Raw genomic sequence first — 26,752 nt, forward strand, 5'->3', positions numbered from 1 at the left:
TTAGTGTATTACCATTCCAGTACAAAGAGATACAACAGTATCCAATAACTAGTAACTATTGTGTCTACTAGCATAAAGCAGCAACTACAGTACAACGGCAGTCACTCATCACACTAGTGGGAGGAACCCACTTTACAACATATATATATATCTCTGTATATATTGTACTTATTTCCATTATAATCAGGATACACTGAATCAGTAGGCAGATTTAAATTTCCTGTTAGATTGTTTCTTTTTAGTTAGGTCGGCAATTACTTTGGGATATGTAAGAGATGATAATAAAAAGAATTGGTAGCAATAAAAAATAGGGAAGATGAAACTAAAGAAATAAATAAAATGAGATGGTGGTAAGAGAACTGATAAAAATGTTCAAATAAAAGCACCAATCTGAAGCAAGGTACTGCTAACCTGAATTTAAAGAGCTCAAAAATCATTTTGTGCATGGAAAACCATGAAAGGAGAGAGGGTCGGGGACTGTGTTTGTTTTTTTTTTTGAAATTCTGCTGTTTTGGTGTGGGTGGGGGAATAAAGCTTTGTGCAAGAAACTTAGATTGTGTCTGTGAGATATTTAGGAAGTAGTCATGATTTGCTAAATTAGGTAAACCTACATCTGATAGAAAATTCTTGGACACATGAACCAAGGAATGGAACACATTTCATAGAAATAGTTGTACAAAACATAAGGGTAAAAACACCTTGCTGATGATAGTGTGATTGGAATGATGTAATGCTCTCATCATCAGCCAGATAATGCATTCTACCAAAAAGTGGACAGAACATATTTTCTGTAACCAATGCAAATAATGTGCAATAACACATTTGGGGACAAAACCGGGCACAGAACTTGTAGGGATACAATAGGGTTTCAAGTGTTAGGAGTTTTTCTGAATAGTACACTGAACATACGATTCTAGCTGCCAACCTGGCAGCAGTTGTAATGTAGAAGACTTATTGCAAATAAGGTGTTAATTGAAATCCTATCCAGACAAGGAAATGCTTTAAAAAAAAGTCCTATCAATCAAAATAGGGATAATTTCAGGAAAGATATTAGGTTGACCTTAGAAGCCTTAAATGTAACCACCCACTTGTCCCTGATTCTCTCTTGCACAATCTCAGATATGTAATTGGGAAAATCTGCTACTAGGTCCATAAAGTAGAATCTGCTAGTAGGTTGCATGAAGTAAAATAAATATCAAACAATACTTTAAAGAAACATACTTCAGCATCTGGCTGTCATTACTCACTCTCCCATCACACACACAAACACACACTCACACACCATACACATGAGATAAGAACAATTATCATTGGTTAGGGACATCAAAATGTGAAATATTTTCTCTGTGAACCCTATCTCTTAAAAACAGTTAGAATCTTTGTTTCAAAGAAATGACACCAAAAAATAACAAAAATAATAGTTAAAATGGTTAAAAGGCAACAGTGATTTGGCAGTTTTGTTCTCTGGTGGCCCTAACCATGTAGTTAGCTTCCAAAGCTCCAAAATGGCTCAACAATACAAATGTTATTTACAGATAAAAATATTGAGTTTGTGATGTTAAATTTCCCTTTTAATTGATTTAATTTTAATTCTTATTTTTTATTGAAACAACTTGAAATTTGTTTAATCTGATTAGTTTACAGAGATGATTAAATATATTGTATTTTTAATATTCATTTCACTTCATGCCAAATAGCGTTTTCTTTATTTGATTTATTGTTTCCTCTCTTTCCTTCCCCATTCTCTCTCACTCCCTCTGTTTGCATATGTGTGTGTGTGTGTGCATATGTATGTATATATGTATGTATGTGTGTGTGTGTGTGTGTATATATATGATAAGTATATGTGTGTGTCCCAAATATAATTTCTTACATGTAAACCTATGATGAATTATGTATTATGCTTCCCTCTAACCCACTTATATTTATTATTATTATTTATTATTATTATTATAATGATTATTTGTATTTAACCTGCAGAAGAATCTTGTCTGACACTAAATTTCATTATATGAGTTCAGAAGAATTATTGTATATGCTTCCCTCTACCCACTCTATTATTATTATTATTATTATTATTATTATTATTATTATTGTTATTACCCTGGCAGAAGAATCTTGTCTGACACTAAATTTCATTATATGAGTTCAGAATTAAATTCATTTGGAGAAAATATATAAAATTTTATTTTGCTTCCTAAATATTATTAAAACAGACATTTTTAAATGTCTGATTTAAAAAAAAAATTTCTCAAATTCCCTTGTTTAAAGATTCTAAATGTGAGTGTGTGTGTGTGTGTGTGTGTGTGTGTGTGTGTGTGTGTGTGTGTGTGTGTGTGTGTGTGTGTGTGTGTGTGTCTTATGGTAAAAACAAAAAGAAAAAAACTGTTACAAAGACGATAAATTTGAAATTGTTTTTCTAACTTGTTCTCATGGAAACATCTTTGTTTTATTATTATTATTGTTTGATATTTCCTTTAACATATTAAGTTATTGCTGTTGTTGTTGTTGTTGTTTAGAAGCAATGGTTGTTCTTGTAATAGCGATGGGAGTGGGGGGGGGGCGGATGTTAAGAAAGTGGATTTCAAAGAAACCATGCTAAAAGTGTTCTCACTTAATATTTGATATTATTTCAAATGCATATTTGAGACCCTATGTCTGCAATATTGGGTGGTCTACCTTATATTTCAGGAAGAGGAATCAACCAGATTTCAACCCTTCTCAAAGGACAACAAAGTAAGATATTTTTTATTGTCTGCCAGACACAGATTTTGACCTCTTCAACACCATATATATGTATATATATATATATATGTACACACATGCACATACATATATATATATGCATGTGTGTGTATATTCATATTAGTATATGGATATATACATATATATTTGTGTGTGTGTGTGTGTGTGTATATATATATATATATATATACATACATACATTTACTCTGTGTCGCAAAGTATTTCAATCCTTGTTTCATCATTGTCACTGCCAGTTTATTTCTGTCTTAACCATTTTCTTTTGTCATTTTCCTTTTCTTCATGAACTTATTCCCTGTTGTTGTTTTTCATTTCACTGTCGTATCTCCATTGTCATTAGTATCCATTCTTTGACCATTGTGAAAGACACCCTTTGTCTCAGCAACAACTACATTCTTGCCTTATCCTTTACGCAGTTGCCTGCCTTGGTTTTGTTTGCATTCTTAAACATGGACATCGTATTTGACCACCAACATTTGATGTTGTATTATTGAAAAATTGGCTATTTATTTAAATTTGTGTTGATGTTGTCATTTTTTGTTCCTATTATGATTGTTGGTATTTCTTACATTTTTGGGGGAAAGCAAGAATGTCACATCTTAAAAGAAATCTTAAGCTTTCTATCCATGTCTAAGAAGAAATTATTCCCATTGTTTGATTGTTTCCATTTTAGAAGGAACAGAAATTTCATATTAAACATAGGCATGGCTGTGTGGTTAAGAACCACATGGTTTCAGGTTCAGTCCCACTGCATAGCACCTTGGGCATGTTGTCTACCACAGTCTCAGGCTTACCAATGCTTTCTGAGTGAATGTGGTATATGGAAGCTGTGTGGAAGCTTGGCATGTATAAATGTGTGTTTGTGTGTATGTATGTAGATATGTGTGTATGTATGTAGGTATGTATGCATGTATGTGTATATATGTTTTGTCTCTATGTTTTTGTGTTAATGTTTGTCCCACAACCATCATCACCACTACTTCAGAGCTGGTGTTAGTTTGTTTACGTCCCTGTAACCTGGTAATAAACAATCCGTAAAGAGACTAGTAGAATAAGTATTGCGATCAATTTGTTTGACTGACCCTATAAGAAGGTGCTCCAGCATGGCTGCAGTGCAATGACTTGAATCAAGTAAAGGTGTGTGTATACACTCACAAAGGAGAGAGAGAGAGTACTGTGACACTCTGACATTTCCTCATATCTTAGTCAGCTTAAGCTTTGACCTTATTTGGTCATGTTTCATGCTGTTCCACGTCATCTTGTCCAATGACAATAGCAGTTTCTGCACATCGAGTAATTAACTGATTCATGAATCATGAAAACATTTCTTCTTCAAAAGTTTATCAGATTTTGTTCTGGAACAGCCAGAATAATTTATTGTGAGATAAATGATGCACGTGTACATGCATGTGTGTGTGTGTGTGTTGTGTGTGTGTGTGTGTGTGCATGTTTGGAAGGGATGGAGGAAGAGAGAGAGGCAGATAAGCCAATTTAGATTCAATTTGGTTTATTATTTATGATTAGCATTCGCATATTTAATATAGGCATAGGAGTGGCTGTGTGGTAAGTAGCTTGCTTACCAACCACATGGTTTAGGGTTCAGTCCCACTGCATGGCACCTTGGGCAAGTGCCTTCTACTATAACCTCGGGCCGACCAAAGCCTTGTGAGTGGATTTGGTAGACGGAAACTGAAAGAAGCCCGTTGTATATATGTGTGTGTGTGTGTATTTTTGTGTGTCTGTGTTTGTCCCCCAACATCGCTTGACAACCGATGCTGGTGTGTTTACATCCCCGTAACTTAGCAGTTTGGCAAAAGGGACTGATAGAATAATTACTAGGCTTACAAAGAATAAGTCCTGGGGTCGATTTGCACGACTAAAGGCAGTGCTCCAGCATGGCCAGAGTCAAATGTCTGAGACAAGTAAAAGATATAGGAAGTGTTAAAAAATTAACTTGAAATAATTACGTGATGAGGCAAAACCAATATAAGGCATGTCTGTTCGGTTAAGAAGCTTGCTTCCTCACCATGTGGGTCCATGTTCAGTCCCACTGCATGACACCTTGGGCAAGTGCCTTCTGCTTCTTACCCCAGGTCAAACAAAGCCTTCTCAGTGAATTTGGTAGATGGAAACTGAAAGAAGCCTAGGGCATCCAGCCAAAGGGGTCATACCAGAACAGACAGTTGGAGCCTGAACAGCTCTCCAGTTGGTCAGCCCTTGTCAAACAGTCCAACCCATGCCAGCATCGAAAAACAACAATAAACAATGGTATTCGATGTTCCCCTATATTCAGAATGTTAAAACTGACTTAATTTTTGTTTTTCATGTGGATAGCAACTCATGATTTTTGTTTTTTTTATATACATATATATATATATATATATATATATAATATATATATATATATAAATGTATATATAGACGCAGGCGTGGCTGTTGGTAAGAAGCTTGCTTCCCAACCACATGTTTCTGGGTTCAGTCCCACTGCATAGCACCTTGGGTGGGTGTTTTCTACTATAACCTCAGGCTGATCAAAGCCTTGAGAGTGGATTTGGTAGATGGAAATTGAAAGAAGCCTGTCGTATATATATATACATATGTGTGTGTTTATATATATATGTAGTTATGTGTGTGTGTTTGTTCCCCACCATCGCTTAACAACTGATGTTGGTTTGTTTACATCCCTGTAACTTGATGATTTGGCAAAAGTGACCAATAGAATAAGTACAAGGCTTACAAAGAATAAGTCCTGGGGTCGATTTCTTTGACTAAAAAACCTTTTAAGGTGGTGCTCCAGCCTGGCCGCATATATATATGTATATATATGGGTGTGTGAATGTGTAGTTGGCTAATGGCAGTAGCAGGGGTTTGCCACCAGGTGACTGTAGATCAGGAGGTATGGACCTTGGAAGTGGGGGATGCTAACTGGACACAAGTTGGGACTTGATTCACCTTGGCTGAGTCACTTAGGTGAGGCTGTCACCAAAAACACCCAATAACCCCAGCAAACATTACTGATGATGTGTCAGGGTTCATCATACAATGACGTATGAAAGACGTTTGTGTGGTGTGTTGATTTTGTGGTAAGACTTGGTGTTCAATGCACTCTTATGCTAGAAATGTGTAAGTTTATGTAAGGTAAATATTCTATATATTTATATATGTCAACAGCAATTATAATAAGGATTATTACTAATTGGTGTAGCATTGCCTTTCATTCTTATATATATATATATATATATATATATATATATATATATTATATATATATATACACCTGAGAGCAACCAGTAAATGTTTGGAGTAATCCCTTACTATTTGCAAATATATTTATATATGTGTCTGTTTTATAAATGTATGTATGTGTATATATAGATGTGTGCGTGTATATATATGTGTGTGCATTCGTGTGTGTGTATATATGTGTGTGTTCAGTTGGTCTTTGTATCCACTGTATACATCAGCAAATTGAGAAGTGATTGTGTGTGTGTGTGTGTGTTGTAATACATTAAACAAACTTAATGATCTTTATGAAAAAGACTTCAATATTTTGGCTTTTACAACTTTAGCACTGTGCTGTAGACATTAAATGAATTTTGCAAATAATACAGGGTTACCTCAGCCCTTTTGCACAATTTGTACCTAGTTCCAAATATCTGCTTTCTACTAATTTCTTTTTTTTTTTTTTTTTTTGGCATAATCATTTAATTTCAAAAAAATATGTAAATAAAGAAATAATTAATAATCACATAAATTAATCATCAATACCCACTTCCTTCGTGTGTTTTGTTAATAGTCTCAATCTTTCTGTTTGTTTCTTCTCATATTTGTGGTTGTGGTACATAACTGGGCAGTTCTGGACCCTTTGAACTCTTGTTGTTGTTGTTGTTGGTTCCAGTGAATTGTTACAGTGAAATTCCTCAATCAGTTTCACTCTACACCATTCTAATCATTCATATACATAAACAGGTCCCCTCCTCTCTTCCCCCCCCTTTTTTGTTGTTGTTGTCCTGATGGGATTATCGACCAGTTGAGGTCCTTATTTCTGTTTTGCTCGCTTGTTTCGTGTTGTTAGCATTTCTGTTGTTGCCATCATTGTTGTTGTTGTTGCCGTTGTTTGTTTTATCAGATACCCCTGTTTTAGTTGTTCCATATTGACATTGTTGTTCTGTAAAATATCAATGTTATGTTGTATTTCTTCTTAAATGAAACACTTAACACATGAAGACTGAACTTGCCTATAACCATTTGTTGTTGTTGTTATTGTAAAGGTGGGGAAAGTGGCAGAACCATTTGAGCACCAGACAAAATGCTCAGTGGCAGTTCTTCTGCCTCTCTTTGTTCTGAGTGTGAATACAGCTGGGGTCAGCTTTGCCCTTCATCTTTCAGCGTTGATGAAATAAAGTACTATCCAAGTCCTGGGGTCAATGTAATCAATTAAGCCCCTCTCCCTAAAATTTCAGGCCTCATACCTATTGTAGAAATTATTATTATTATTATTAAGGCGGCAAGCTGGCAGAATCGTTAGCACGTCAGACAAAATGTGGTATTTTGTTCGTCCTTACATTCTGAGTTCAAATTCCACCGAGGTTGGCTATGCCTTTCATCCTTTTGGGGTCAATAAATTAAATACCAGTGAAACACTGGGGTCAATATAAACGACTAGTGCCCTCCCGCAAAATTTCAAGCCTTGTGCCTTTCATAGAAAGAATTGTTATTATTACAGTTATTCTTTTCTACTTCAGGCACAAGGCCTGAAATTTTGAGGGAGGTGGGAGCCAGTCGATTAGATCGACCCCAGTACACAACTGGTACTTAATTTACCGACCCCAAGGGATGAAACGCAAATTCGACTTTGGCAGAATTTGAACTCAGAACGTAAAGACGGATGAAATACCACTAAGCATTTCGCCTGGCAGAATCGTTAGCATACCAGATAAAATGTTTAGCAACATTTCATCTGTCTTTACATTCTGAGTTCAAATTCTGCCGAGGTTGACTTTGCCTTTCATTGCTTTGGGGTCGATAAATTAAGTACCAGTTATGCACTTTTGGGTCGATGTAATCGACTTAATCTTTTCCCCAAAATTTGAGGCCTTGTGCTTCCACTAGGAAGCATTATTATTATTATTATTAGTAGTAGTAGTAGTAGTAGTATTATTATAAGGTAGAGAATTGGCAGAATTGATAGAATAGCAGGCAAAAAAAAAAAGCATTTAAACCTGCGATAACTCCCCAAAATATTCTACTTGTTTTATGTTCAGCCTGGATAGATCCAGACTATCAGACCTACCCTACAATGTCACTTTAAAAATAAACAATCACATCATAGAAATCTTGAAGCCATGAGGCTATAAACATGATAAATTCAGAATTATGTAAATACATAAGCATTGCATTTCAAAGAGCAATCTGAATGCTAAAGGGTTCACATCTTACTACCTTCAAATAATACCATTCCAGCTTAAAAATGATTTGGTGCAGGTAGTTATTCACTCATCATCTTGGCAATGGGGATTGATGGCATAATGGTTAGTGTTACAGTTATATATTGGTTTGGTGATATAAGTATGGCAATACAGTTGTATGTTGATGCAGTGATGAAGCGAAAGCTTTATTAACAAGAAAGAAAATAATAATAGCGCTCAGAGAGCGCAAACTTCTACCAAGGCAACATCAATGTTCTCTCAACGATTAGCCAGAAATGATTTTTAAAATGAGAATACCTGAAACAAACTCGACTGCTCTCGCAAATGAGAATACTAAAAATGAACCTGACTGCTGTCAGAAATTAAGTAAAAAAAACCAAAAATATTCCAGTACCCAATCAGTCCCAAAACCTAATCAGTTCATGCCAGTCATGGGGCCAAACATCCCTGAACATTTCATCCAAATCCATCCAGCAGTTCTTGAGATATCTTGTCCATGGACAAACAAACAAACGCAACTGAAAACAATACCTCCACCTTCATTAAGGCAGAGGTAATAATAATAATAATAAATATTGTCTATGTAAGCCCCAAAACATTTTAATCTGTAAATATTGTCAAAAGTATTTTTAGATGTACATAATAGCTGACACCTTTTACTGTCACCTCTTAACATCACACTATCATCTTATAATCAAATTACTTTTAAAACAAACTTCTAATTTTCATATGTTTTGACAGACATTCTCTAGAACAATACCTTGTGCAAAACCAAAAATGTGGCACCCTAGTCATAACACCAACTTGAACTTCTAACTTGTTGTCTCCTAAGGTCTCTGGGTGAGACTTGGAGTCAACTTGTACAAATACAAAGCAAAAGCTAAACATAAGAAAAAAAAAATAATAATAATAAAAATGTTCTTGTTAGTAAAACTTTTATAAAAATATATATATATATATACACACACACACACACATAATATAATATAATAGTGTGTGATTTTTCTCAAATAATAGTTGAAATTGTGTTACATGCTGCTGGCCTCTCACTGAAGTCAATGGTTCAACATTGTTCTTTCTTTTTGATAAAGAATGGTTATTAGTATGTTTAATTGTCAGAACCTTGCCCCAGTCATCACACATACACAAGTAGTAGGGCGGATCTGTATGAAATATTAGTTTGTATGAGGTGGGTGCTGAAAAGTTCCTGGTTTGGGCTAAAAGAAAACACAGGAGGATCAGTTAGTTCTGATTTTATCCAGCCTATTCTTCTCTCTGATTCACACACTTATTGCAGTGGTTCTTCAGTTTTTCTAAGCTCTGTAAAAGAATTTGGAAGGTTGGTCCTCCAACCAGGCCTTTCTCGATACCCTTAAAGCCAGGAACTTTTCAGCACTTCTCATATGTTTAATTGTCTTGACTGTACATGCGTGCACACACACACACACACACATAATATATATATATTTGCCAGTCTCGCCTGGCCCCCGTGCCGGTGGCACGTAAAAAGCACCATCCGATCGTGGTTGTTTGCCAGCCTCGTCTGGCACCTAAAAAGCACCCACTACACTCATGGAGTGGTTGACGTTAGGAAGGGCATCTAGCCGTAGAAACATTGCCAGATCAGACTGGGCCTGGTGCAGCCTTCTAACTTCCCAGACCCGTTGAACCGTCCAACCCATGCTAGCATGGAAAGCAGACGCTAAACGATGATGATGATATATATATATATATATATATATATATATATATATATATAAATTAAATACCTGAATCAGGTTTTACCAAATAAAAAATGAAAAAATGAAGCAAAAAAAAAAAAAAAAAAAAAAGATGGTGATTCTTTCCCCACCTTTCAATAAATGTCTAAGTCTAATTCTCTCTCACTACTGATAATAATAATAATAATAATGATAATGATAATAGCACGTCCAAAAAGGTTTTTGGCCTATTAATTACTAGTATGACTTTATGAAATGAAATACCAATTCCAAAATAAAGTACATTGATTGGAGTCAGAGCAATTGGACTGTTCTCCACTCCCAAAATTTGTGGCCTCGTGTCTGTGTTATAAATAATTACTGCTACACCATCAAATACTGTTTAAACCCTTTAGCATTCGGATTGTTCTGCCAAACGTAAAGCTTATTTATTCACACTGTTTTGAATTAATCATAGCTTCAAGATTTCAATCATGTGATTGTTGATTTTTAGAATGACACAGTAAGGTTTGGTGTGAGAGGCTGGATCTGGCCACCCTGAATGTAAACAGATGGAATATTTAAGCTGGATATATATAATTGGTGTGAATGCTAAAGGCATTGAATTCTCCTTCATTTCATCTCTTCTGTCTCTCCCCTACCCATGTGTCTTTCTCCCTCTGTATTGCTCTTTCTCTCTCTCTCTCTCTCTCTCCTTCTCTCCACTTAGCAATGTAACTTACTCTCTCTCTCTCCACATATCTATCTATCTAACTCACTCTCTGTCTCTTTCTCTCTCACTCTGTCTCTTTCTCTCTCTCTCTCTCTCTCACTCTCTGTCTCTTACTCTCTCTCTCTCTCACTCTCTGTCTCTCTCTCTTCATATACCTGTGTAATCACTTTCTATCTCTCTCTCCACATATCCATATAACTTTCTCTCTCTCCACTTATCTATGTAACTTTCTCTCACTATCTCACTCTCTCTCTCTCATGTATATAACTCACTCTCTCTTTCTCTGCTTTTATTTGCCTCTAACTCTATCCACCTCCAATCTGTTTCTCTCTTTTCTCATTTTTTTTTTTAATAATATCGTCACATGTGTGTCTGAATATTATCATATCATCACTTTATAGAAGTGACAGAACCAATGGCCACCACACTGGTTGATAGGTGCATTGGTCATGAGTTCATATTCTATTGCAGGTACTGATTTGGATTGCATCCCATGGGCCAAATATTTAGCCCCATTTCATTAAGGCAACACCTTTAAAGAAATCATTAATTAATGAATTTATAATCAAAAATATTTTCTTTTGTTGTTTTCTTTTGTTAATTTTGTCCACTGTGAAGATCCTTTAACTGAGTTCCATTAATTACCGTAGGAAGGAATGCTCTTCACTTGGGTCTATAAACCTCATGTATATGTTGCTATTAATCTATTTATAACCATTGACATACATCTCTCACCCTCGCTCTAAACATTTCTTCATCTCCATCTCTCTCTCACTGTCTGTCTTTTTGTCTCTCTCTCTCTCTCAACTATTTTTTTAGGCATTCTCTCTCTCTCTTCCTCTCTCTCCCTATGTCTATATCTGTCTCTCCCTTTTATTCCTACAGAAGCTGGTCGAAACGAGGGTGAACTCATGCAGGAATGGTTCAATCTTGTACACGAGAAGAACGTTTTACTTCGTTATGAATCTGAACTTATGGTGCAGTAAGTGTCTTTTACTTCATTCTGCTGTCATTGTCATCACATTAGTTGTCAACACTGTTATTATTATTTATTCTTTTTAACCCAGGTTTTGTTCAAACTTTTGGAGTCTTGCATGCATAGCGGGTTTGCTGCCTGCAGCCTACGGTACCATGCTCTTTGTTCTTTTCAACTGTCTAATACTTTCTTGATAATTTGGCCATGCCAAGGAGGCAAACCTTTTGTAACAGTTCTTCTAGGCACTCGATTCCAATTTCCTTTATATTCCTCTTGATGCCTTCTAATACCGTCCTCAAGGAACCAACAATAATTGGCACTATCTTTGCCGTCTTCATTTTCCATAGCCAAGCTATTTCGTACTTAAGAGGGTTGTATTTATCTATCTTTTCACCTTCCTTCTTGACTATTCGTGGGTCAAAGAAGTATGCAACATCAACTATATAACAATTATTTCTCTTTATCACAGGTTTTGTTAGAGTCCCTGGAGTTTTGCATGTGTAGCGGGCTTGCCACCTGCAGCCTATGGTACCATGCTATCCATTCTTAAACATTCCATGCTCCACAAAATTTGCCAACACCCCTCCTGATGTGCCAATGCACTTCTTATGACTCTCTTAATGTTCACTTTTCTACCTTATTTTTTTTCTGTGCATATACTTGCAGCTTTCAGTGCTATCTTTTACTATTTGACTAGTAAAGGAACATGGCTTAGCGGTTAGGGGCTATCCAGCTAACAATCATAACATTGTGAGTTCAGTTCCTAGTCGTGCTTTGTGTCCTTGAGCAAGACACTTATTTCATGCTGCTTCAGTCTACTCATCTGGCAAGAATGAGTTGTACCTGTAATTCAAACAGGGCCAGCCGTGTCATGTTGAATCTCTCTGAGAACCGCAATAAGTGTATGCATGTTTGTGGAGTATTCAGCCACTTGCATGCTAATTTTACAAGCAGGCTGTTCCTTTGATTGGGTCAGTTGGAAAGCTCATTGCCATAAGTGATGGGGTGGCAGGTTTTTGTTTTTCCTTTGTCTGTTTGACTTATATATCTGCTTTGGATCCCCACTTTTAACATTTTCTGATGAATCATAGTCTACCTGAGCACTGTATGCAATAACCTCACCTGTGCTTGTCCCACGTAAAAAACACTAAGTCCACTCTGCAGAGTGGTTGGTGTTAGGAAGGGCATCCAACTGTAAAAATCCTGCCAAAACAGTCACAGAAGTCTGGTGCAGGCTTCGGCTTGGCTGGCTTTTGTGGTACCATCCAACCCATTTCTATAGCATGGAACACAGATGTTAAATGATGATTCTTCTCATTAAACACAGAAAGTCTGCAATGGTTGGATGGAAATAACTGAAGTGTAGACTTTTAGATGTTCAAAGTGAATTTAGAGGACAAATCAATCATTCAGATATCAAGTGAAAAATCAAAGAAAGATATTGATTGTCTCTTGTGTGTATTAAGAAAGACGTGGTTTGCCAGTAAAGGGTTGGTGTTGCAAATGGATGATACACTCTGAGTAAAGAAGTTTCAAGAGTTGGTAGTAGGGGTTCTCTGAAGCACCTTTTTAAGGAGATAACGCACTTGTAATAGACAGAAATAAATATATATCTTTAAAATTTGAATAAAAGTTTGATAAACTGTATCTATGAGTTGGTTCTTGAAAGTTATTCACTTCCATGCAGTGTAGGATTCTCTTAATGTTCACTTTTCTATTGTTTTATGTGTGATTCTTTGGTTTTAGTGCATGTACTTCTAGCCATCATCACTCTTTGTTTTTATTTTACTTATATGTCTGCTTTCAGATTGTATTAATTCCAAGAATATCTGAAAATGTTTGTTTATATTCTTAAGCTGTAGCCATATGTTCTTGACATATTCAGGTGGATATAGAATATCATAGTTACATATTTTAATCTATTCTAATTCTTTTCTGCAGAGCTAAAGAATTAGAGTTAGAAGATCGGCAGGCACGTCTTGAAACTGAGTTAAGGAACAAAATGACAACAGATGATGGTAAGTTGGAATCAATTATTTGTTTATAATTTCAGACATAGTTGTTTCTGATATTCTAATAATATATCTTCTGTCATTTTCTTTTTTTCTTTAAAGAACTCATATTTGCAACCGCTTGAGAGAGTTTTTGAAACATGTCTGGAGTTGCTATAAAATATTAAAGTAAATTTTACTATATTGATTCAGCAAAAGGTTTTACAAGAGATTCCTAAAATAAAACATGTGAATACATCTGGTTTTTATAATTAAAAAAAAATTTTGTATACTTTGGTTTCTTGTCCATTATCAGAGCTTAATACACCCATTGTATGTGTGTGGTGGGTATTTCAGGCAGGTGTTCAGTTCCTATTCATGTCTTCAAAAGAAAGATATGAAAAAAATGGAAGTTCCTGGAAGACGTAAAAACAGTAAATTGTGTAAAATATTTGTTATAAAATAGGAAAGCATTTCATAATGAATGTTAATATTACTGAGAGAGAGAGAGAGAGAGAAGTGATTGTTTGCAACAGATAACAAAACTCAGACGGTATTGTGTTCATGTAGCTTGGGTAGATAATAGGGAGTTTGCATTATTTGTACGTGTGCTCTTATTATCTACCCATACAGGATATACAGGTAATATTAACCTGTACTATACATCCGTGTAATATAAGTAGACAATGAGTCTTTGTTTTCTCATGTAATATTAACCCATATTATCAACATATGTGGTATATAAATAGATATTGTGAGCCCATATTATCTATCCATATGTAGATATTGCAAGCTTATGCTACCCATGTGGTTAAGAGAGATAATGTGAGTACACATTATTTATCCATATCCATGTATTACTGTGGTATTAAGGCATGAGAGGGATTTCTTTTCTCAGCCCCATATAAACTTCCAGTCAAGTTGCCTTTTTCCAGAGAGTTTAGCTATCTGCCAACAAGTCCTTTTTTTTTTCTCTCTCTCTCTCTGGCTATTGTCTCTCTCTTGCCCTCTTCCCCATCCTTGTAATTTTTTGATGATGTTTCAGAAGACTCTAATAATTTTAGAATCTCATCTTTTTACAAAACTTCTGAAGAATTTACATCAAGAGATGCACCCAAAAATGTAGAGACGCTAGTGGCTGAGCCTCAAGGGCTCTGGTTGAGCCACTAGCTTACATTTGTGGTGTAGCCTTGTCACAAATGCTACACAGTAAATCTAGCTGTAAATAGGTGCCATGGGGGAGATGTTGAATACTTGATGAATGTTTTGTTAGCTTGCACTTCTATTGGGATCAAGCCATGTCTTGGAGATGAGATTGGTAGCATCAGTTGACCGGTGTACCTAATGACCTTTCTAATGCTGTGGAAACAGTCATGTGGAGGCTGTAACTTCATCACAGATATATAATATCAGTCAACATTGTGATCCTCTTCAGAAATTTTTCCTGCATAGTTAGAAAATTAATGTTTTTGAGAAAGGAAATAGAAAATTGTGATGCTTATGCCTTTCCATAGAGCAATAATCACAACCACTTTTCTTCACTCTATTGCTACTATTAGCACTCAAGTAAATAATATGGAAACACTTCTACGTAATAAAATCACACACGAGTCATTTGTTACTTGAATCCCTTCACATTTGTATTTCTGCCTTCTGTTGCTTTATTTTTTGTTTTGTTTTGTTCTTTGTGTGTGTTTGTATTTTCTAATAATTTTTGTTCTTTTAGTTTCCCCTACTTGTGGTCACAGAAATGTCCCAAATGTGTCTCAGAATACAGAAGAGGGGTATGACATAAGTTCCGCTGTTATTGCCTTCATGTTTCAATACTCTTAACATTGTGCCAGTTGGCTAGTTCTGTCTGATGCAGCCTGCTCTCTATTATATACAGTTCTTGTTTTCAATTTATCTCGTAGTGCTATAGTTGTTTGCCATATAACTTATTAACATGGTAAGCAATGAACAAGGTAGACTGAATCAAATTAGGTCTTTTATTAGTACTTTTTCTTTTCCTTTTTTTTAGAATTAGTTTAAAATGATGAACTGTTTCAATTCAAAAGGCCTAGTTTAAATACGTATAAATCTAGCACAGACTTTGAATCTGTTGTGGAAGAAGACAAGTTATTTCCCTTGAAAGAATTCTCCATTACCACAATCAACTAAATTTGCCAGTTAACTTTTCCAGTATGAAATTCAATTTAAAGACAACAACAAAAGTAGAATTTGACATAAATTTAAAGAAACTTTACACGAAAATATATTTCATGTTACTGTTGGGAATGTATCTGAGTTCCTGACTTGATAGATTTTGTATTTTCCTTCACTGCATTTTATAACCACACACTCATTGTTGCTTCAATACAGGTTGCATATGAAGGAAAATATTCCTGAAGTACCATTAATGGTATGTGAAGGCACATTTAACATGGAATACATTACCTTGGAAAGAACATATTTAAACTGAATGAAAAAACCTATGACTGACCATTAGAATGTTCTACCTAAGTTTCATAGCTGACGGTTTCAACAGCCACACATACATTAAAAGACAATCACGCAGATTGTCAAAGTAAGATTTCACTGTAGCCTAAGATTGAACCCGCAGCTCAGTATGTTTTATATATATATATATATATATATATAATTCATACTGGGTTCACATCAACATGGTGATGATAAAATTAATTTAAAGATGGCTGCTACTGACTGTGCCCCTCTATCATAAGACAATGCTCCTTATGAGGGCTTGAACTTAGTACCATGAGTTAAGTAAAATATTTGACTGCCCTGTGCTACTACTGTTGAATGTTGGGACTTTTGACCACACACACTAGCCATGGGCTTAGTTCAACAAATTTATAATTGACCTAGCCAGATGTAGCTACTTTTCTGAGACATTCAAAGAAAACTAAATTTCATTCCTATAAAGATAGAATTACCAAATGGATAAAGAATTGTACCAGTTGCTCAAAGGTCATAAGTTCAAATCACCTTCAAACATTTCATTGTATCTTGGAGGCAAGATGTTTTATTTTACATTGCCTCAGTTAACCTATTTATTAGAGATATGTGCAGAATCATTCAAGAATATAGTTGTCTAGGAATCCTCTGTTTCAAACCATGAACGTGAGGATCCAAACACTGGTTCATGCTAGAGGTTATACTAAGTTTTTTTTTTTTTTTATCCTGTTTTTCTTATCCCTATCTTACCTAACATAAATTATCCTTTCTGTTGTGGCAAATGGGTAAACTGGTTCATTGCTAATAGTTCTGTTGCAACCCTTTGTTTTTCTTCCTGGAAACCCTTATCCTCCTTCATCCAAGCACTCCCTTGTTTTGTTTGTCTCGAAATTTGAGACCTGCATGCTTTGTGCTCATTTCTCCCACCACCACCACGTTTTTTCCTCCTACCCTCTGTGCTTCATTTTGCATTTGGTTGGCATATTTCCCCCTGCCTTGTTTGGGCATCTATCCTATATATATATATATATATATATATATTTTGTTGCTTACTTTTTTTTTTATGTGTGTGTGTGTGCATTGGAACAAAATAGTGTAGGCCAGATTAGGTGGTTGTATTTGAACTTTTGGACGGTCCTGTGCCTTCCTGCATCCCTAACAATTTTATTATTGTTTGAACATATGTTTGATGAATTGTTTGAAACAACTTTGTGATATATTTTAATGTTATTTAAAAATAAATTTTTTCCTTTATTTTCTCTGTTAAACTTCTGCATGCAACGTTTAAAAAAGAAATTCCAATATAAGTTTTTTTTTCTACATGTTTCATATTAAATTCTAGTTGTCTTCTGCATGCTACAACTATTTTAATTAGCTGGCTTTAATTAGGTCCTACTTAGATAATATTCCAACAAGAATTATCGCCATCATCATCATTTTTGATCTAGACACAAAACTGGAGCCTTATTATATTGACCCCAGGGAAATGAAAAGCAAAGTTGACCTTGGCAGGATTTGAACTCAGAACATAAAGAGCTGCAATAGATATTGAAAATGTTTTGCTGTATTCATTCCAGCTCTTTACATTTCTGAGTTCAAATCTTGCTAAGGTAAATTTTGTCTTTCATTCTTTCGGTGTCAATAAAATAAGGTTTCAGTCAAAATGCTGGGGTTGATGGTATTGACTAAACCCTCCCTCCCCTAAGAATCACTGACCTTCTGCCTAAATCAAAGACCATTATTATTATTATTATTATAAGGTAGCAAGCTGGAAGAATTGTTAGCATATCAGAGAAAATGCTTTGTGACATTTCATCTGTCATTAGGTGTTGAGTTCAAATGCTGCCAAAGTTGACCTTGCCTTCCATCGTTTTGGGGTCAACGAAATATGTACCAGTCGAGCACTGGGGTTAATGTAATCGACTTAGACCCCACCCCCTTACCAAAAAATTTCAGGCCTGTAATGGAAAGGGTTATTGTTATTATTATCTTTGCAAGGCAGTGGATTGGCAAGGCTGCTGGGTGGGCAGAATCATTAGAGCATTGGAAAAAGGCTTTGTGATTGGTCAGTGTTCCCTCTCAACTGTGCACTTGTGTATGCACTCCTGTCCTATAACTGGGGATGTGGGGGGGGGGGGGCATGCACACACAAGGTTTTGGGTTGATTTTTATTAATCAAAGAAATTTGAGAGAATGTTACTCTCTGTTGCATACATACTCTGCAAAAACAACAAAAAAAAAAGATAAAATTTGCACTTAATGCAAATTTCTGTATCCTCTCAGTGCAAAAAGAAATGAGAAGGAACGGTGGTTATGGTATCCCTTTTTGGTTCTTTGCTTTATATTTAAATACTGCCATGGTCAATGTCTCCTTTCATCCCTCCAGGGTCGATTTAATATTGGCATTGATAAATCTGTCCATGCCTCCCCTCAAAATTTCTGTCCTTGTCATGGTATCGAGCAGACTAAGGGATGTTATATATCACTAGTCACAATGTACTTCATTGTTTTAGCTTTCAAATGATGCCATCCTGCTGGCTAGGTCAGCAGGCCAACATTCCTCCTGATTGGAAAGCTATTCCGTTGCATGTTTACCCATTGACAGCTGAGTGGACTGGAGCAATGTGAAATGAAGCATTTTGCTCAAGAGCACAACATGCACCCAGTTTGAGAATTGAAACCATGACCTCACGATTGTGAGTCAACACCCCTAACCACTAGGCCACATGCCTTGGTTATAAACAATTATTATTATCTTCTCCTTAGATTTTACTTTTTTAACTATATCAAGATGAGACAGAAACTGTTCTGTCCCTACAAAGACAACTTCTGTAGTACAGAGATCCAGATAAATACAACTAGTCTAATCTGTCTCTGTGGTAAACGACAGCAAAGACATCCCAACTGACATGTCATCAGTTAAGATGATGATGATGAGGGGTTCCAGTTGATCTGATCAACTGAACTGCCTGCTTGTGAAATTAACATTCAAGTGACTGAGGGTTCCACAGACATGTGTGCTTTTGATGTAGTTCTCAGGCTGATTCAGCATGACACAAAATTTGACAAGGCTGACCCTTTCAGTTACAGGTACAACTCATTTTTGCCAGCTGAGTGGACTGGAGCAACATGAAATAAAGTGTCTTGCTCAAGGACACAGCAAGCTGCCAGGTATCAGATCTCATGAACTTATGATATGGTCTTGAGCTGAATACCCTAACCATACACGGCTCCAGTGGTAAAAGGAATGTTTGTTGTACAACAGAACGGCCAACCTTTCCATCCCAGAGATATGTTGATTACAAAGCTGCTCTTGTTGTTATGGCAATGAATTATGGGAAGAGAAGTTCTCTAGGTGTGTCTTATTTTAAGAACATTCAGCTAGTGGGGAGGGTGGTTGTAAAAGTATGTTCATTAAAGTGTTAAATATCTTCCAACCCATGCCAGCATAGAAAACGGAGTTAAATGATGATGTATAGCTTCATTATTTACTTAATTTAAAAAATGTCATAATCAATTAAATGACATTAAATTATATTGATCGTAAAGAAATAACGCATATAAATTTTAAACGCAATCAAGCTGAAAAGTGCATTTGATTAAATTCCAATTAAAAAAAGAAATATAAAATTATAAACTAAAAATACATGTAAAGATAATTCTATTGTGCTGGAGTTCCAGAATTGATACGGAAACTAGATCAAGAGAAAGTCACAGCATAGAAGTTCTTCAGGAAACAAGACCGAGTTTCTTGGTTCTCAAATTCTGGAAATGTGTATGTCTTGGTATTTTCTTTCCTTTGCTTATAAAGGGAAATACTCTGAAATGTTGCTGTCCATGATTCAGTGAAATAAACTTTGTTACATGTTACATCTAGACACATCACCTCCCACTCTCACTATTTCTTTTATTGCTCCTTTCTCCATTGTTTCTAACTAGTTACATTCCAATTGCCCACCATCTCTCTCTGTCGTCTATTACTGATGTGGTCACTCAGCCTGCTAGAAATAACAGCCAAATTCCCATCAGATCTCACCCTACCACCTTAAAAAAAAAAAAGGACATATTAAATAGAGTAGTTCTAATTATACTCATCAAAAAAAAATAATGGGATGGTCATGGCTGGAATTACTTAGATCATAGGTTTGCTCAGTCAATAACGATCTGGGACCATATAACAATAGCACCTTGTTATTCAACTGTATCAGTGTGTGTGTGTGTGTGTGTATATATATATATATATTGCCAGCCTTGCCTGGCCCCCGTGCCGGTGGCACGTAAAAGCACCCACTACATACACGGAGTGGTTGGCATTAGGAAGGGCATCCAGCCGTAGAAACATTGCCAGATCAGACTGGGCCTGGTGCAGCCTTCTGGCTTCCCAGACCCCAGTTGAACCGTCCAACCGATGCCAGCATGGAAAGCGGATGCTAAACAATGATGCTATATATAAAAGATACTGCCAAGAATGTTTAACTCAAATACTGTTGTATATTGCTCTAAACACAATATAAAAGTATTTTATTTGGGTAGAAATCCTACCTCGCTGAAGATTCCAGTTATTTTGGATTGACATAACTGTTGTGATCCATTTTTAAAAAAAAGGGGGTAAGGTTAATCAAAGTTGACTCCAACATACCACTGGTACTTGCTAATCTTATCAACTATGTCAGTTGAATCGGACCGAAGAACACGAGATATTGAAGTAACTAATCCAGTTGCCTACTGTTGTATCAAACCAATTTCTCTTTTAAAAGACCAAAATAAGAGAATGGTTTTGCTGTTTATTTTTATCACCCCTTCCCCACCACCCAACCCCATCTCTCTGTGTGTATACAAACATACATATCTTTATCCCTTGGTTTACATGGTATTCCATTTATATGGTTTCATGTTAGCATGGTTTTTGGCTTTGGTTGATTATTGTTTATTGATTTGAAATGCACGATTACTTTATTGTTGTGATCCCTGTACATCCCCATGCTTTGCAAAGTGTTCTTTCCTTTTTTTTGTTTCCCATTAGGAACTCTGAATTTGTCTTCATGTTGCTTAAGTCCGACAGAAAAACATCAAAATTTGTACATCAAATGGTAAAATATTTTGCTTGAATGAATCCAAGAGAAGCAAACACAATTTGGCCAAAACATTCATCTAATGTTTGTTTTTGTAAATAATTTGAAGTTTTATAATGGTATTTTTTACTTTTGACTTTTTCCAGTCATTTGACTGTGGCCATACTGGGGCACTACCTTGAACCCCCAGTATTTATTTTTTCGAAATCTGATACTTATTCTATCAGTTTCATATTGCCAAACTGCTAAGTTATGTGAACATAAACAGTCAGCCAAATTCACTCACAAGGCATTGGTTATCCCAGGGCTATGGTAGAATAACACATCCAAGGTGCCTTGCACTGGGATTGAGCCCAAAATCATGTGATTACAAAGCAAGCTTCTTAACCACAGCCATGCCTACCAATATCATAAATATCAACCAAAGTTGTTTGACTGTTTCCAGTCGTTGCCTCTTGTTCATTCAAGGAAATCTTAATTTTCAAAATGTTTTACCATCTGACATACAGGTTTGGATGTATTTCTGTCGATGTGTACCACTCTGCTTACGCTGGTTATGTTATCCTACATTGTAGTTTAGGTATACCTGAACTGCTTGTATAGCTGAGGACATGTACCTCATGGGGATTCTGCTGGAGAAATTCCGCCATGGTTTGCTAAAGTAACTGAAGAAGATTCTAAACATTCAGCCAGTTCATTGGTGTGCAAATCATAGATAACTATTACAATATTTGAAAATGGTTTTATCAGAACTTAATTCCTGAAGCTGAAATTTGTTTAAAAAAAAAAAACCCAGAATATTGACTTCAACATGTTTGTTTCTAATGGATAACTAATCAATAATCCCATTCCTCTAATGTAAAACTCTTTAATGTTTAAGTTTTGTTTTTACCACTTAAAATGACTAACCTGGTTCAACTGTTAGATGAGAGCATAATTTGGAATTTAAGGTAAATTGGTTCAACAATTTGCATATAAAATACTGGATGATATAGAAAACAACTAACTTACAGTGCTTCGTGGTTGGAAAAAAGTTTAATATTCTGCACTGTGGGAAGGTAATTGCAATTTGTGGGATTAAGAAAAATTATCTTGAATGCATGTTGCAAAACCATTTTGCCTGGAGGAGTTCTGAATAGTAGTGAAGCTGAAAGAAGAGGAATAACCTAAAGTTGGACACAATATCATCCTTTTAGTAGGATGTGGAAGTATTGAATGATTTGTATATCATGAATTTAACAATGAAAAATTAGTTGACATGCTCATGTAATTCCAAATGACAAAAGCGAATGATGTTAATAAATCAAACTCACTGATTGCTGCAAAAATTGTAAAAGACGGAAAACAAACGGCAAGGAATCTGAAAAACCCATCATATGAGCCTGTATAAGGATCCATTTAATTATCTTTATATGGATCCTTATGAGGGTTCATATAATGATCCCTATTTGGGGTGCAGTTTGAAATTTCTAAGGAAAATAAATTACTGCATATCGTTACACCAATCTGAAATAAATAGAAAAATTGCATGATTTACAATAACAGATGTTTGGAGATGGTTGGCTATATTGACTATGGAAGAAGAAGCAGCAGGTAATAGAATTGATAATGAGGATTTTTCAACCAACAAAAGATATGACAGTTTTAATATTAAGTGAAAACGACAGTCAATAAAATAATAAACCTTGCATACAAAAGGCCATGTATGAAAACTACCACATGATAATCACATTTTCTTTTAATCCTCATTTCAATAAATAAGTTTTTGCTGTTTCGTTTTCTTGTTATAACAATATCATTAAAAAAAAAAGCATAGATTCCCTGCCCTCGATTTACATGATTTCCACTTGCAGAGAGATTTGCTGAACCAATCTACCACGTAAACCAAGGGACAGCTATACACACAGATACACACATACACTAATACAAACACACACACACATACATACTTACCTGCAGAATAGGCCATATGTTACACTGGAGTTTAGAAAATGAATAACTCAACCTTTGTATTAAACTTAATTAGAAACAAATTCATTATGCTTTTAAACTCCTATGTAACCTCTGCCCTATTTATGTGTGTGTGTGTGTGTGTATATATATATATATATATAAAAATATATATACTTTATTTAAAGCAGCAGAAAATTCAACAAAACCTGTTACTCTGAGTTTCCTGTTGCCGTTCATCGGACAGTTTTTGCTAGAATCTAGCAAAAACTGTCCGATGAACGGCAACCGGAAACTCAGAGTAACAGGTTTTGTTGAATTTTCTGCTGCTTTAAATAAAGCATATTACTCTACCGCTGGTATTTGAGTACTCTTTTTTCCACCTTGTTTCACATTTATGTGTTTACTCCGGTAAAAAATATATATATATATATATATATAAAATACTGTTTTGTTGTGCATTTTGCTTATAAGAATTTTCACTGCTGTTGAAAGCATGCTTGTTTGTTTGCTTGAATGTTGCCTATTTCGTGATTTTCAGAGAAGAGTAAAACCTCAGATCAGGTTGAAGCTGAGAAACGAATTCTTGCTGAACTGCTTGAAGTTGTCGAAGAACGTGATGCCTTAGTGTCAATGCTTGAGGAGGACCGACTCAGGTATTCTCTCTCTTCCTATGCTGGCATTATAACAACCATTCACAAAAATACAGCGATATATCCATACACATATACTCACTTAACACTTATCTTTGTCTTTCTGTCATTCCTTCCCCTCTACTCTTCCATACTTGTCTATTACTCCTTCTTGTAGAATTTCCCCCTATTTCTATATTGCTGCTCTTGTTGCCTCTGCTGCTGCTTGTTGATGGCATCTTAGACATTTTACTAGACAATGAGTCAACTTTCTTTCTCATTCAAATGTTCATCTACTGGGAGAATAATTGAATACTTAAATAAACAGACCATGAAGTTGCATTATCTATCTTCATTAGATTTTGTAAATGATTAGTATTACTATTATTATTGTTGTTATTGTTTTAGTGTCTTTATCAGATTGTTTTTCTATTAATATATTTTGTCTTCTTAATTGTTAAAATATCAATATCAGTCAAAGGATTATTAGGTGCGAATTGTGAACAAACTTAGTCCTTAAATTTTGCAATAAAAATATAATGTTGTATCATTTCTATGTGAGTCAATAAATTTTCTTAGTTTTCTCCAATTTGTAAATCAAATTTTCTGAATTGTAATTAATGTACTTACCTCAAAGATTTCAACAGAATATTTCCAAGAAGATCACTCAGCTTATACCCAGTTCATAATTAGGGTCATGCACAAAAAGGTGTAATATTCTGTGTTTGTTGGAAGAAATTCCAGTGGTTAAGAAGCTTGCTTTGCGATCACATGGCTTCAGGTTCAGTCCCTGGGCAAATGTCTTCCAGGTTGATCAATGGGTTGTGAGTGAATTCAGTTGACAGAAACTGTGAGGAAGCCCATCATGTATATATGGTTGAGTCTTCATGCCTGTGTGTGTGTCAAACCACACTACTAGGCAACCAGTGTCAGTTTGTTTACATCCCCATAACTTAATGGTTTTGGAAAAAGAGACCAATAGAATAAGGTCCAGACTTTAAAAGGACGTAAGTAATGGTGTTGATTTGTTTGGCTAAAACCTCTGAGACAGTGCTCTAGCATGGGCCACAGTCCAATGTCTGAAACAAGTCAAAGATAAATGACATGATAGACTTTAATCAGATCATGTATATCAATAAAGATGATTAAAAAGAAGAAAAAAAGAATGGAAGAACAGCCATAGGTTGAAGAGTCCCCTCAGTGAGTTGTCATCCAACTTGTCCTTTAAAAGTTCTAGTCATTTCATTGTTTGGTTGAACATTTTGCTAATCTGATATAAATACTTGCTTCATTGTGTTGATAACTCCAGTTTATCTTTGATTAGCAGTATCGCCTGACGTTGCTCAGGTTTGTTTTGACCCTTTAGAATTGGAATTTTTGAAAAGTAAAAATTTTGCATTATGTAGCTTGTTATTCTCTTTAAGTGAACATTTTTCTGGTTGAAATACACTAAAAAATGGTGACACAGCAGTAAAAAAATCGTAAAAAATAGGGATTTTCATAGAAAAAAGCACCTTTTTTATGTAAATAATTTTTGGTGTTAACATGGTCCGATTTGAATTCTTTTCTTCTATGGAAAGAAGAGCAAGCCTTCTTCTATCATACTCTCAATTTTGGTCAACTTGCGCTCAAGGTCTCGGAGGAAATAGTGTTAGTTGAAGGCTACCAAACCTGCCATACACAGACAACTTCAGCTTTATATATATAGAGATTTTATTAGTGTGAATACTGCAAGTAATTATTGGGTTAATTAAATGTCTGTGATACAATTTACTTCAATTGCTAACAGTTACCTTATTTTAACACCTAGTACTTTTATTTTTTTGTAGTTGGTTACATTATCTTCTACATAGTTGGTTCTATATTCATGTACACTTGGATTTTTTTTTAAATTATTATTTTGCTAATACATTTAAGTACACGAAATGCTAGTAATAGGATTATTGCATACTTGCTCAGTATATTGATATAGCTGCCAAACTTAACAAATTTCATTAAAATTCTTACATGTACTTAAAAATGGCAACCGATTCTTTAACTCTTTAGCATTTAAACCAGCAATATCCAGTCCAAATATTCTACTTGCTTGATGGTTATCAAATGGACCAGGTCCAGCCTCTCACCTATCCTATAATGTCATTCCAAAATAAACAAATACATCATCAAAATTTTGAAGCTGAAAGGTAATACATGATTAATTTAAAGGGATGTGAAAAAAATATGAATTACATTTGACAAAGTAAACTGAATGCTAAAGAGTTGAGCTCTAAATCTTAGGAGAGCAAATCCATTAAATTGCAACAAGTAGAACCCTTACCAAATAGCTTAATTCTACTGACCAATACACTAGTTCATTTGTCGAGTCTGTGACAAAATATATAACCACTTGTTATCTATTTCCATATTGTCTTTGAGGTGTTATACTTTACTCCTATTATAACCAAAAATTAATCATCTGCGAAAATATATAATTCTATCACAAAATATATTCCCATACGATTTTCTAAAAGTGACTTTAATGATTTCCAGTGTTATGGAACTGCAGCTAGATTCTTTAAAAGACGTGATTTCTTTTGATTTAGATGTGTCAATGGACACGAGGTGGTTGTGTCAACACTGTTGCTCTTTCAGTCCAAGATTTTACTTGTTTCATTTGTCACAAATTGATTCAAATTTTTCTTTGTTTTGATTCCTTCCTTTTGTTTCTTTCTGACAGTTCATTCCTTTTCTTCTAATACTTTTTACATCAAGTTTTGTGTGTTGAATAACTATGTATAATTTTTTTTACTAAACATTTATGATCGTTCTTATTGATAAACTACTTTTCTACTTTTCTAACCTTAACCAACTATAATTACTGTTGATTCTGAATTCATATATTTGCACAATGTTCTCAGATTAATCTAACATTTAAGAAATGTTTTGTTTTTCTAAATTGATGGTAATAAAATAAAAACAATGATCCAACATTTAAGATATAAAATTAAGGGATTTTTAGAGGCATTTTTTTATGTAAAATATTTTTGTTATATTTCCAGTTTTTAAAATG

The 26,752-nt window shown here is 35.0% G+C and overlaps 1 protein-coding gene across 9 annotated transcripts in view; it reads left to right on the forward strand.

The window, feature by feature from the left end:
* The window catches only part of LOC115220265 (F-actin-monooxygenase MICAL3), a 341,384-nt gene that overhangs the window by 310,484 nt on the left and 4,148 nt on the right, over positions 1-26,752 (forward strand). For 4 of the 9 annotated variants that reach the window (XM_036509826.1, XM_029790368.2, XM_036509831.1 and 1 more), the window contains 4 exons: positions 2,692-2,736; positions 11,511-11,607; positions 13,543-13,619; positions 23,613-23,727. In XM_036509826.1, coding sequence (XP_036365719.1) covers positions 2,692-2,736; positions 11,511-11,607; positions 13,543-13,619; positions 23,613-23,727 — 334 coding nt within the window. Of the gene's footprint in view, positions 1-2,691; positions 2,737-11,510; positions 11,608-13,542; positions 13,620-15,318; positions 15,377-19,730; positions 20,236-23,612; positions 23,728-26,752 lie in introns of those variants that run through there. The other 5 variants (XR_005002402.1, XM_036509827.1, XM_036509829.1 and 2 more) reach the window with 5 other exon arrangements.

Source organism: Octopus sinensis, linkage group LG16 (assembly GCF_006345805.1).
Source record: "Octopus sinensis linkage group LG16, ASM634580v1, whole genome shotgun sequence".
In the NCBI taxonomy this organism is placed as follows: Eukaryota; Metazoa; Mollusca; class Cephalopoda; order Octopoda; family Octopodidae; genus Octopus; species Octopus sinensis.